The following is a 13,161-nucleotide window of genomic DNA, read 5'->3' on the forward strand; positions in this document are numbered from 1 at the left end:
TTTTCATGCTTTTGTAGACTCCAAGCCTTCCGGCGAGAGTCTTTCACTTACGTATAACTCCTCACACAGCTGGTTTGATTTAAAAAGACTGCAAGAAAAACAGGGAACACTGCTCTCCCATTTGTGGTTTAGTATTTTGAACTGGCTGCACCGTGGTGTAATGGTTAGCATGTCAGAATAGGAGCTGGGAAGCCCAGGCTAAAATTTTCTCAACCCAACCTACCTCACAGGGTTGTTGAGAGGATAAAATTAGGAACACCGCCCTGAGCTCCTGGCAGAACAGGCAGGATTAAAATGTGCTAAGTATATAAATTTGCAGAATAGTGCACTTTAGCAATCATTTGCCACCGGAGTCTCTTATCCACACTGGAAAATCCAGTCCTAAATGCTCTCTACAGTGGACCAGTTCAGCAATATCCAGTGATGTGGGGAATGCAGCTGTAGTTAGTTCTGAGCCTGGACAGGATTCTTACTAAAGCAAAGTGTGGTTTTCGCCACTAGACCCTGATACAGTCTAAATCAACACAGATGTCCTTCGAATGCCGAGTCTGAGAGCAACAGAGAATTTCACAAGTTGACTTCATGTAACCATGTAAGGGCAACAGGGCAGTCCTTGTACAATCCAACTGGAGTACATTCCCTTTCATGGCTCTTTGGGACCTGAAGTATTCTTGGTCCAAGAATAGCATAGGTCATTTTACTGCACATTGAAAAGGGGTCTTAAAAATACATCTGAAAAACCACTCTAGAATAGCTCAGGCCAGCAACAATGTTTTAGTTGGGTAAGGAAGCAGGATTTTAGAGACTCTGCTAGACGGCAGAAATATTGCCTAAGAAAAGTAGACCCAGTCCGCAATGAATCCCCATTACATTAGGATACCCAGATGAAAACGCAGGAAGTTATAGGACACTCACTTCCAAGAATAAGTAACCTGTATATGGAAACTGAAAACATGCAAATGAATGTAATAAAGCTCTCAGTTTCAGCTTCATCTGGACCTATGCAGGATTTATATATATATTGAAAATTAATTTAGCTCAGTTTTCTTCATTATTATTCTACCATTTGCCATCAAGAGGAAGCCAGCTCTTACAGTAATGTACAATAATTTAAAAACTCGTTATATCTTTTTAAAGGGGATCATCTTACATTCATATCTTGAGTGAATGTGGTTCTATAGTGATATGATCCAGTATTAAGCAAGAGTAGGGGTTTTTTTTGGGTCAGGTATTACATTTAAAAAAAAGGGGGACATTCTTGTATTTGCATGTAAGTCAGTGTTATGGCCAATAATTTCCCACGTGTATAATTTTTAAGGGACTTGTCTTACATTTAGGGTTGTCTTCCTTTTCAGAAGCTCCAAGGCTGTAGGGAAAGCAATGAAAATGCTTATTTTTCAAACTGGGTACAAAGGCTCAATTGATTGCTGATACTGCAACATTACGCAAGGAGGACCTGAATTTTACCTAGCTGCTTATATGTTTCAGTTCAGTAGGTAGGGTAAGATTGTAGGGGCATTCAGCCGTTTCTACTGAATCTAACCAATTCCAAATACAATGGTGTGGCAGAAATATGTATTACCTATACACCCTTCCCTTTTCGAAGGAACGAGATACTGGACACTCAAAGTTCACCCTCTAGATCCCACTACTCTTTGTCCCAGCATGCAGAGTATTCCACAGCAATACTTTTCCTTCACCTTTAAATTGCAATTTGCTCCTTCCTGTCTGGAACAAATGTCAATCATTTACAAATTTCCTGGGCAAAACACTAGTATTTAGTAAATCCATTGGGTTGGGGACCTCATTTGGATTTTTAGCAGATCCCCTCTCCAAACACAACCCCCTCCCCTGAAGCGACTTCTGTACTCCAGGAGCACCATTTCAAGGGCGACAGGCCTGAGAAAACTATTTGCATTTTTGGAGTCTCTGGTTTGCACCTGTGTCTGACACTTTAACACTTATTGCTGCAGGTATACCGTTCCATTTTTTAATTATCTACATTTCGGGTTTTCTAATTAAATCTTACATCTGTTTAAAGTTGAATATTATCCCTTGAGTTGTTTAAAAGGCTTGCTAATCACAAATCATTACCCGGCTACTGGGGGTGGTGGGGAGAGGGAAACAGTTATCTGGAAAACCGGCGGGAGTCAATACACGCGTGCATAAAGCTGTATTAGTTATACTTGTCATGGTTTGTGGATCCAGGCCAAGAACATGATATCTGTGCAGGAGGGATACTTTCTTGGTAATTTTTCTCAAGACTTGTCATGCTTTGCCTGCTGTATCTTGGCTAACCAGCACTCTCCTCCCCAATCTCTTACTGCTTCTAGAAGAGTCTTGGGTGATCAAGTGATCAATGACTTCCTCAAGTGATCAATGACTTCCATTACCCCTACTATTACAGGTATGCAAGCACAGGTGTGTTAAACTAGGTGCCTCTTTCTGAGCCCCTCCCCTCCCAATTAAAAGTCCCAAGCTTTTACAAGCTGCTGCCATGCAAGAGTCATCTACATTTCCTACAGCATAATATTGCCTTTATAGTTACCTACGCTGCACTTCAAAATTTGTACTCACAGATTTTACCTAACCATTGCTACTCTATCCTAAGCCTCTAGAATATACCTGGATGCAAATTAAAGCTTGACTGCTGTTAAGTTTAAGAACAAGCCACTTTCAAACCTAAAAGCAAGAACAGCTGTGCACATCAGGTCAAAAGTACAACATGGTGGATACTAGCCAGAAACCAGGGAATGTCAACATACAGCTTTTCATTTCATTCAGCTGTGCTCCTTCTGGGCTCTGCTAAGCAGATACCTAGCGATAAACCTTTTTACCTGCTGCCAAATTCATAAGCAATTACAGGTTGAATAGAACCAGAGGAGTTAGCCGTGTTAGTCTGTAGTAGCAAAATCGGAAAGAGTCCAGTAGCACCTTTAAGACTAACCAACTTTACTGTAGCATGAGCTTGCAAGAATCACAGTTCTCACAGTTCACATCTGACAAAGAGAAAGCTTGAAAGCTTATGCTACAGTAAAGTTGGTTATTCTTAAAGGTGCTACTGGACTCTTTTCGAGGTTGAATAGAAGTAGCTGCTTAACTATTTGATAAAATGTGCTTTGACATTTTGGAATAATTGTACTCCCCCCCCCCCGCAACATCGTCAACATCCTGCATTTTCCCTACTTGATACTGTAACAAACAAAGAGAAATTCTACAACGAATTTCTTGTAGGCAAGTAATATGTGCTCTGTTGAGGGAACTCCTTCCATCAATGGGTACGTTCTACAGTTCCATGGATACAGGATTCCTGACGGGGAAGTCTGCAGGAAGGCAAACTATTCCTTGTAACACAGAACATAAAAAACTGATAATCCATGGGTAAGTTTAGTCAAATTACTACTGCATCTTTAAAAACGGCCAACCATGAATTCTGCAAGTCATTCGCAAATGAGGGCATGTACAAACTAAACCTTTGACAGCTGAAGATGCAGCCAGCAGAAGTGTGCCAATATCTGAATCTCTCCTAGAACGAATAATGTAAAGTTGAAACATTGTAAAGGCAATAACTGAGTGGTTAAAAGAACTGATAAAGCCAGCTAAAATTGCTCCTCAATGTGGCCATCCATCCTCAGCCTAGGTGATTTACACTTGTTCACATGCAAATGTTAAGACATTCAAAGGTCCAAGTTCGTTCTGATTTTACACAAGTCCTTTTCAGGTAACAATTCAGCAACCACAAAACTTTACAAAATGAGCAAAGCACCTAGATTTTGTTTATTCCAGACTGAAAAGAGACACCGCACGTTAAATGTTTTTTGAACAAGTTTATTTTACGAGAAATTTCATATCATGGCGCCTTTTGAGTTAGAAATTCCTGAAAAAGAAGAGGAGGAAAAATTGTTTATTTAAATGTTTATGCTCTGTTTTCCTCCCCAACAGGATCCCAAAATTTCTTTAAAAATTGTTCTTCTCACAACAGCCCTGTAAGGCAGGTTATGCCAAGGAAGAAAGTGACTCAACAAGATTCCATGGGAGAGTGAGGGGTAAACCACTTAAAAGTTTTTTTGGAGAACTGGATCTATGTTCACTTATAGCAGCTGCAAGCAATGTCACTTTAAAAACTAACATGAGCCTGATTTTTCTTGGAATTGCGGGGGGGGGGGGCGCACAGGCTCCCACCTTCCCCTCTGCACCTTTTCCAGAGCAGAAATGGCCCCAGTAGGAAACTATCTGCATATATTTGGAGCTGCGTGTGGAGTACTCTGAGAGCAGGGGGATCTCAAAAGTTAAGCAAATAACTCCCTGCTGGGGCCATTTCAGGGGGAGGGGGGACTGGAAGAGAGGGGAAGGAAGGAGCCCCTCCTCCCGCTATGCTGCAGTTCCAATCAGAATTGGGCTCCTGCCAGTTTTTAAAATTACAGCTGCATGGCTGTTGAGAAGGTGAGTTGGGAGCAGGGGACCCAAACCCAATTCTTCCAAAAAACATAGCATGTAGTTTGGCCTTGAGGATTCAACCCAAGTTTCCCAACTGCTAGTCCAACACTCTAACCAGTCCACCTGGCTGGCTTTCTGAAATAACCACATGCTGATGACTTTCCAACAGCTTTCCAACAGCTTAGGCAACACAAAGCCCCAGTATACCAGTGTGGTGCAGCAGATAAAGCCAGCTACAGGAGGGAGACTGGGTTCAGATCTGCCACACCACCATGAAATATGTGGGGTGACCTTGGGTCAGTCCCATTCAGCCTGACTTCCCTTAGTGAAGGATTGTGAAGATAAAATGGGGAAGCGAGAACAAAACCATGCACGCCTCTAAGAGCTCCCTGGAGGAAGGGATGAGATAATGGCTGATTCCGCACACGTTGGATAATGCACTTCCAATCCTCTTTATAGATCATTTGGAACGGATTTTTTGTGTGCGGAACAAAAAAATCCACCTCAAACGACTGATAAAGTGCATTGAAAGTGCATTATCCAATGTGTGCGGAATCAGCCAATAACATTTGATTTATCTACCGCCCTTCAGGACAACTTAATGCCCACTCAGAGCAGTCTACAAAGTATGTCATTATTATCCCCACAACAAAACACCCTGTGAGGTGGGTGGGGCTGAGAGAGTTCTGAGAGAGCTGTGACTAGCCCAAGGTCACCCAGCTGGCTTCAAGTGGAGGAGTGGGGAATCAAACCCGGCTCTCCAGATTAGAGTCCTGATGCTCTTAACCAAACTGGCTCTAACATGAACTAAAAACAGACTATATACAGAGTTCGATCACACCCTGGGGTGGGAGTGGGGGAAGGGACAAAGATCCAATGCAAGCCGCCTCACCTACACCTTCCTGTCCATGTTGTCTAATGTTAGTCCTAGAATTGATTATGTTTTGCTTCAGTATTTTCTACTACGTCTTGGATCCTTACTAATGCTATGTCTTTGAACTTGTATAGGTTTACCTTATGGTATTGTATTGAAATGTACTTACTTGATACTGACTGTATTAACCTCATACTGTGTAATCCGCCTTGAGTCTCAGTGAGAAAGGCGGACTATAAATGATGTAAATAAAAATAAATAAAATGAATACCCACATCCACCCACACTTACTTGGAAACGATGCCGTCGTTCTTTGCCAGGCGCAGAATAGAGTCATCAGACTCCCCCTGGAAGAAAAGGAGGTCAGCAGTTGTTAGCAAAGGATGACGTGTCAAAAATGACTTTGTAAAGTGGTAAAAAAAATAACAACTTGGGTTAGCTTTGGAATGTATCACTTATCTGGAAGGAGAAGCAATTGTTCCTGGCCGAGTTTGAGCTGCAAATTACATGTTTCAAGAGAACTGCCAGTAGTCTGGCATCTCTGAACCCAGCTCCTATCTCCAGACCCTTCATTTTTTTATTGTTTCCCTTCTTTATGTGTACATTGCTTTGTCAAACATTGCTGCTGAAGTGGGACATTAATAAACAAAGGCATAAGCAGTATTAAGGCAACTATGTGTGCAGCCCTTTCTTCCTCTTGAAGCCTTTTAAATCCCCATAGCCCAGGAGAGCCTGATCTCGTCAGATCTGAGAAGCTAAGCAGGGTTGGCCTTGGTTAGTAATTGGATGGGAGACCTCCAGTGAAGACCAGGGTTGCAGAGGCAGGCAATGGCAACCCACCTCTGTTAGTCTCTTGCCATGAAGACCCCTGCAGGAGTCGCCATAGGCCAGCTATGACTTGAGGGCACTCTTCACCACCACCACCAGGAATACCTGGCACTGGTACAAAATTTTAGCTTAATCTCAGCAATAAGGAAGTAGAGATGGCTGGGCCTACGAGGTAGCTGCTTTTAAGAGCATATGAGCCACATCAGGACCACCTTAAAACAGCAGCAGGGCCACACCCTCAGCCCTCAGTCGCACAAGTGGCTAAGGCTGGCTTTGCAAACATAGTCAACCCAACAAATCTCCAAGAGACCTCTGCTACTGCTCAGGAGATGATTTTGTGTAGCCCTCTGATATAACTGAGTCATAACTCTTCATCCTAAGGTACTAAATACCAGCACTCAACACGCAATGACAGATGTGAATGCATCTTCAGCAGAAAGCAAATCTTATCACAAAATAGTAAAGATTCCAGTCGCACCTTTAAGACTAATCAACTTTATTGTATCATAAGCTTTCGAGAACCACAGCCTCCTTTGTCAGATGCATCTGAAGAGAGCTGTGGTTTTCGAAAGCTTACGCTACAGAAAAGTTGGTTAGTCTTAAAGGTGCTACTGGACTCTTTGCTAATTTGCAACTACAGACTAACACGTCTAACTCCTCTGGATCCTAATCTTATCACACTAGCTTCTCCTAAAATTCACTCCGCTGCTTTGTGAGGACATCAAGACAGGGTGAGACCCACTGTGGTGTAACGGTCAGTGCCAGCCCAGGACCTGGGAGACCTGGGCTTGCATCCCCGCTCTGCCATGGAAGCTTGCCGATTGACCTTGAGCCAGTCACACGCGCTCAGCTTAAAGAGCTGGGAGAATAAAAGGGGTCCCCACTGGGGAGAAAGACCGGATATAAAAGAAGTATATAAATAAAAAGGTCCACTTTGCTTGTACAGTAACTGCAAGTACTGTGAATGAGGATTACATCCTCTCCCGGGAGAAACATTTATAGCAGTTGTTTCCTGTGAATGGATAAAGTGCAGTCAGAGACGGCCTGCAAAGAATTACTGCACAAATACAAACATTGGAGGGACCTCTGGAAAGCCCCAGCAATGTCTATAATTCATCAGCCTTCCTTTTTGGAAAACAAAGAAACGATCCTGAGGAGAGGCACGCTGCAATCTCTGCAACTCCATTTACCTTGGTTTATATCAATACAATATAGATTTATAGTCTTATTTTTGTGGCTTCTTTTCCAAATCCAGTTTCTGCACCGGATGACTTTTTGTCTTATTTATAACTCCTACAAAGGCTCATAGGTTCTGCCATAAAGGCAGATGGCTAAAACCCCAATTCAAGGCATATTTACTGATTTAGTCCCAAGAAAATGTGTACAGGATTGCAGTCCAGAAGACCAAGTAACTGAAGCAACTTAGGAAGGCTGTTTAAACATCAACCAACGTCTTCTTGCACCACCGTCTGAGCACCCATAGTTAAATGACTAATTGGATGGCACATAAATGTAGGGCATCTATTCCTGAGAACACGCAGCATACAGGCCTCAATGGGCAAGTGCAAAAACAAGAACGCCGCCCTGACATGCAAGGGCATTGGAAGTTATCATAGTCGTAGAAAAGAAAATTCTTACCATCCTACGAATTGCTCCGCAAATTGCGTATGTTTTGCACTGGCCGTTAACTCTGCCTGTGACCTTATCAACCTGAAATTGGAACAAGTTGACAACGTCAAAAAGTGTAACACGGTGAGCTTATTTTTCTCCTTGTGTTTGTTAACAGAAATCCCATGGGATGAAAGTAATTACAGCTACAGAGATTTGGAAAACGCAGAACGCACAGAAGATAATATCTTTTGGCCTCTCTGCTGCCTCCCTGGCTTGATATGCCGTAAATTAAGGGGATTAACTGCTTTAATGAAAAATACATTTGCCCAGATTCATGGGAGCGGCAAAAGTCCACACTGTCCCATGTATGGAGAAGGATTTGTTTTTTCATTTTTCCTAAGCCACAATACATCTCAACATGCAGGACTCTGTTTAAAGAGAAGAATGAGATGATGGAAAACGATAATACAGACTATCAGAATGGGAAAAATCAGACAACCAGAATAGAGCAAAAAATTCACACCCACCTACACAGCCAAACAGGTCACAAGGGTATGCACAAAATTAAACACAGTCCTCTTGTAATTACTGATGACCTGATTGCCCATCTTTTGTTTTAACCATCTGCTCCTCTTCCACTATTCTGCCAAGTTCTTCCTTTGGATCTGGGATATCTTGATCTAAATGTGATGGTGCGCAACAACTGATCCCTCTCTCAACTTTCCCAGCAGCAGGAAACAGGGGTGGGTGGGGTGGGGGGAATTCCTCATCCTGGCATCTCCTAGCCCAAGGAAAGCAACAGCAATTCATCTCCTGCTGTATCTTCCCATACAACTGTATCTGCTGCTCAGTTCACACAACTGGTACGTCATGACTCTGATTAAACTTTTTCCAGACATTTCATGCTTTCATCTGGCCTGTGGCCACTAATTCTGATAGTTCACCTACCTCTGAAACATTTATTTGGATGGAAGCGTGGTCATTAGCACAGATTATCCGGTTGCTAGCAGAGCTGAGGGGGAAAAAAGACACCAGAAGAATAAATAAAAAGGCGCAGGTCTAGGGAAACAAGCCCCCCCACAACAATGACAAGGTGGTCCAGGAGATCCTGCCAAGGGCACACGCTCCCAGGACACATCTGTTTTGAGAACACTGCATGGCACACTTACACAAACCTTGCGCCTCTCGCACATATCCTTGACACAAACTCCACCCACATGACAATATTATACGTCTCACATAAAAATGCTGCTTACTATGTTGATTTGGGCTCTCTGGTGGATTTTAACTAATTCATTCGTTTAATAACCTGTGTGGCATCAGCTATTTTATAAGAAGGAAAGGCAAGAAATTTTTTAAAATTTAGAAACATGAAGGTACCATTGAGGTCCTCACAGCTGTGGGTGTCTCACTGGATTACTTAGTATAAGATCCTTGTATTCTAAATCCTACTCAAAATTATCTTGCCTTTTCTATCACTGTTGTACTTTGGTTGTACGCGTTTGATACACCCATCTACCACACAGGAATTTCTTCCAAATGTGTTTAAAAACAAGAAAGAAAGACAGTGATTAAGACAGAAATCTAAGCCAAAATGCAAATCTGAACAGTACCATAAAAATATTAAGACAGTTTTTAAAGAAAGAAATGGATCAGTTCATTACACGGTTGTTTCTTAAAAGGTGGCTGAGGGGGGAAAACCAACATTACAGCAATCACTCCCTGGTTAAACCCCCAACCACTCAAATTAACAGGATTAGGAAGTAGGTGAGGTGAAAGACCTTTGCCTGAGAACAGACAATACTGGCCTTGACGGACCAATGATCTGATTTAGTATAAGGCAGCCCCTACATGTATATGTATGTATCTTTCAGTAATTACAAAACAGACCCTGCAGCAGGAGAAACCCGACTAATTTATACGCTGCCTTTCTAGAAACTTGCTTGAATTTGCACAATCATTGATTACACAGACATCTGATCCAGGGATCTTAAAAATATGAAGTTATTATTGCAAGTTGCGCAGCACCAGTAGTTGCTGTCAGGTGTATCTTATATATTTAAAATATTTGTATACCACGTTATTTAACAAAAAATATCTTCTAAAATCCAGTATTTTTGTTACTCCATATGCAACTTTTATCAAAAGTGCTCCCTTTTTGCCTTAATTGATCCATGCTTCTGTAAGTCTGACTTGGGACTACAGTCATTTGCTATATAGGGATGCCCTTGAAGTAGGCTTGTTAGTCCCTGGCTAGGGCACGCGATTCCCTGCCTCCAGGTCCCATTGCCCACCAGTGTTCCAAGCAGTTGCAGAATGGAAAAAAGAACCTGACTGCACCGCATTAGCCATTAGGACGTGGGAGGTTTAGGGGTGGAGACATGGGAGGGCATGACATTGTGAACACCATTACGCCACTTCCAGTGAAAACATGAAAGTGACAGAGGGTAGCTCTAGAAATAGCTGGCAACTCTATGAGTTCTACCACAGAGTTTCTGGTGATTCCTAAAGCTACTTCATGTCACTTCCAAGTTTTCACTGGAAGTGACATAATGGTGTATGTGGTGTCACCCCCCCCACCATGTCCCCACCCTCTACCTCCCGCCTTATCTTGAAGATAGTCAAGAAGTATCACTTAGTACAGAATGTGGTGACTTTCCATTTAACTGTGGGGTATGGTGCATATATATATAAGATGGATTTCAGATCAACTTCATAGGCTGCCTGTTTGTTTATGGGCTTAATCTGGTAATGTTTCTTAAAGGCCCTTTCTGACCTGGGATCTACATACTTGCAGAGATCTCTGCTCTCTTTTCGGAAGGCACATAAAACATTTTTGTCTCAGATATGTGTTTGTCAGTGTAATCTGACTGTCTGCTGGGCTGAGTCTAACCTAGTTGGTATGCTACTAGTTTTGGTATTGACTATACTGTCACTTTTGTAAGCTGCTCTGAACATACAGAATGGCAATAGATGTAGTTATTTTAGAAGTTTAAAAGTAATCATCTTTTTCTCATTGAAAGAGAGTAGACCGATTTCCAAAGAACAGAGAAATACTTACCATTTACGAGGCACGTAAAGATCCACAAATTCCCCAGCGTCGTTCTGCATTGTGCGTTTGTTTCTGGATCTTGCTACAAGTGACGTGCACCAAGAAATTCCTGAGCAGAAAAGGCAATGGATCAGGACTTGTCCAATGCTTAAGTGACTGAAAACTAAAGAAGATCCCCATCCCCAGCAGTCTTGGAAAGCTACATACCTCCTCATGGAAATATTCCAGCACTCATGCAACAAAATGACACATTGTCTATTAATTTTACTAAGTACAGAGATTTCCCCTCAATGGGAGAGAAGAGTCTACAACTGTGATGGAGTTATAAAACCTTATTAATTCTCAAGTTTGTCAGTCCTGAGATTATAATGATCCACAGACATGCTCCACTATTTTCTCAGCAACATGTTCCAATGCAAAGGGATAATTCTGAAAATAATAAAAAAATTCCCTGAAAGGGGAACCTAGTGTCTTCTAACTAGACCAAAGATGCACTCATAGGTTTAGCTGACAGGAAGCTGTATATGAAAAAATAGAGACCCTGTAGTGCGAGAGGGGGGAATGATGTACTAAAACAAGCTCAGCTCAAGTATGGATCTTAATTTCTGATTCACTGGCAGCCAGCCTCAATTCAAGTTTGTAAAATGCAGATGAGATACAGCATGATACTGCTGAGCACTTGGTTTAGATGTGTCCCTCTTCCTCCCAATCAAGAGTGCCACCGAGGCAAACAGGAACGTCACGGGTAACTCAACCCACAATATATGCAGAGGAGTTAGCTGTGTTAGTCTGTAGTTGCAAAATAGTAAAGAGTCCAATAGCACTTTTAAGACTAACCAACTTTATTGCAGCATAAGCTTTTGAGAACCACAGTTCTCTTCGACAGATGCATGATGAACAGTGGTTCTCGAAAGCTTCTGCTACAATTAAGTAGCAAGATCTTTCTGCTAAAACTTGGGCTACGGTTGCTGGCTCCTGGATATTTTGAAGGTGGAATAGGGCAGGGTTTGTGGAGGGGCCTAATGCCATATTGCCCACCCTCCAAAGCAGCCGATTTCTTCAAGGGAACTGATCTTTGTTACCTGGAAATTAATTGTAACGCCAGGAGATCTCCAGCCACCATCTGGAGGTTGGCAACCCTAGCTTCTGCAGTCAAACTTTTTAAAAAAATCTATTTTTGTAGGGAACAGATTTTGGAGATGGCTGTTGCAAGGATAAAATCGGAAGGGGGAAGGGATAGCCGGCTTCTGGAAGAACAGCTAGAAATGTATGACTTTGGATAGGCAGCGGGGTGGGGGGAAAGAAATGGTGTAGCGCACGCATGCGCACAGAAGCAGCGTTGTAAAGAGCTCTCTCGCAGCAACCCCCCCCCACCCGAAATAAGGACCCTCCAGACCGCCGCGAATAAATGGAGACACCCGGAGCAATATAAACGGGAGGCCTGCGTCGACAACCCCCGAATCCACTTTAAATCTCTCCCCTCAGCCTAATAACCAGGAGAGGAAAAACTCCACAAGCCAGACCAGGCCTCGCCTCACCTCCTCACACGCCGCGAGCCCAGGCCGGAAAGGAAAGGCGACGTCACTTCAGCGCGACTAGAGAGCCCGCAGCGGAGAGGAGGAGGGAGACCGGAGAGCGACGCTGCAAGCGCTGTGACGTCACTCAAGGGCCGTTGGTCCCACCTATTTTATCTCCCGGATAGAGAACGGCGTTTCGCTCAAAGGCGGGGACGCGCATGCGCTTTCGTTCTGTCCTGTCGGCTAAAGGGGAGTCGTTTTGAACGAGCTCTTTAAAAAGCTGCGAGCGGGCTGCCAACCTCCAGCTGGAGCCTGGAGATCTCCCAGAATTACAGCTGATCTCCAGGCCAGAGGGATCAGTTCCGATGGAGAAAATGGCTGCTTTATATGGTGCACTTTATGGCATTATAATCTGCTAAGGTCCGCTCCCTTCCCCAAACGCCGCCGTCTGTCCCCAAATCTCCAACAATTTCCCAACTCGCAGTTGGCACCCTGCTTCTTAGGCTAAGGATTTGAACTCTTTTCCTGGAATTTACACCAATGCAGTGACCCCCCCCAATCCCATTGGTATACCTATCTGGTTAAAATTCCTTCAACTATTCTATATTTCAATTAATATATGTTTAAGTAGGACAATAAAATGATTTTTTTCACCCGCAATGGTAATAACAACAACAGTCAGCTTATATGCCGCCTTTCTGAACAGGTTAGTGTCTAGAGCAGAGACCCAAGTCAGTGTTGTTACTCTCACAGCTTCCAGGGGGGGAAATGTGTTGCAACCACATCATGGCATGCGTACTTTGTATATGCACAAGGACATCCAAAAGGTAAGTGCCTGGTCC

At 43.1% G+C, this 13,161-nt stretch overlaps 1 protein-coding gene across 2 annotated transcripts; it reads right to left on the reverse strand.

Moving 5' to 3' along the window:
• Positions 1 to 3,812: 3,812 nt before the first annotated feature.
• RPS21 (ribosomal protein S21) lies at positions 3,813 to 12,445 on the reverse strand. Of its 2 annotated transcripts, none has more exons than XM_054980799.1 (6): positions 12,341 to 12,445; positions 10,812 to 10,911; positions 8,699 to 8,762; positions 7,778 to 7,849; positions 5,603 to 5,658; positions 3,813 to 3,877 (listed from the first exon to the last, which is right to left on the reverse strand). In XM_054980799.1, the coding sequence occupies exons 2-6, from the start codon at positions 10,859 to 10,861 to the stop codon at positions 3,868 to 3,870; spliced, it is 252 nt and encodes an 83-aa protein (XP_054836774.1). In that variant the 5' UTR covers positions 10,862 to 10,911; positions 12,341 to 12,445; the 3' UTR covers positions 3,813 to 3,867. The 2 variants fall into 2 exon arrangements, with proteins under 2 accessions (XP_054836774.1, XP_054836775.1); XM_054980800.1 differs by having other exon boundaries at positions 12,336 to 12,419.
• Positions 12,446 to 13,161: the final 716 nt, after the last annotated feature.

Source organism: Eublepharis macularius, chromosome 5 (assembly GCF_028583425.1).
Source record: "Eublepharis macularius isolate TG4126 chromosome 5, MPM_Emac_v1.0, whole genome shotgun sequence".
In the NCBI taxonomy this organism is placed as follows: domain Eukaryota; kingdom Metazoa; phylum Chordata; class Lepidosauria; order Squamata; family Eublepharidae; genus Eublepharis; species Eublepharis macularius.

What these genes read in the sequence shown, in the direction of transcription:
- RPS21 (XM_054980799.1), bottom strand. Translation starts at nt 10,861, where the DNA reads ATGCAGAACGACGCTGGGGAATTTGTGGATCTTTACGTGCCTCGTAAA. An exon ending in CTTTACGTGCCTCGTAAATG is followed by an intron (nt 8,763 to 10,811) that starts GTAAGTATTTCT and finishes TTTCCCCCTCAG; the next exon opens with CTCTGCTAGCAACCGGATAA. An exon ending in GCGGAGCAATTCGTAGGATG is followed by an intron (nt 5,659 to 7,777) that starts GTAAGAATTTTC and finishes CTTTTCTTCCAG; the next exon opens with GGGGAGTCTGATGACTCTAT.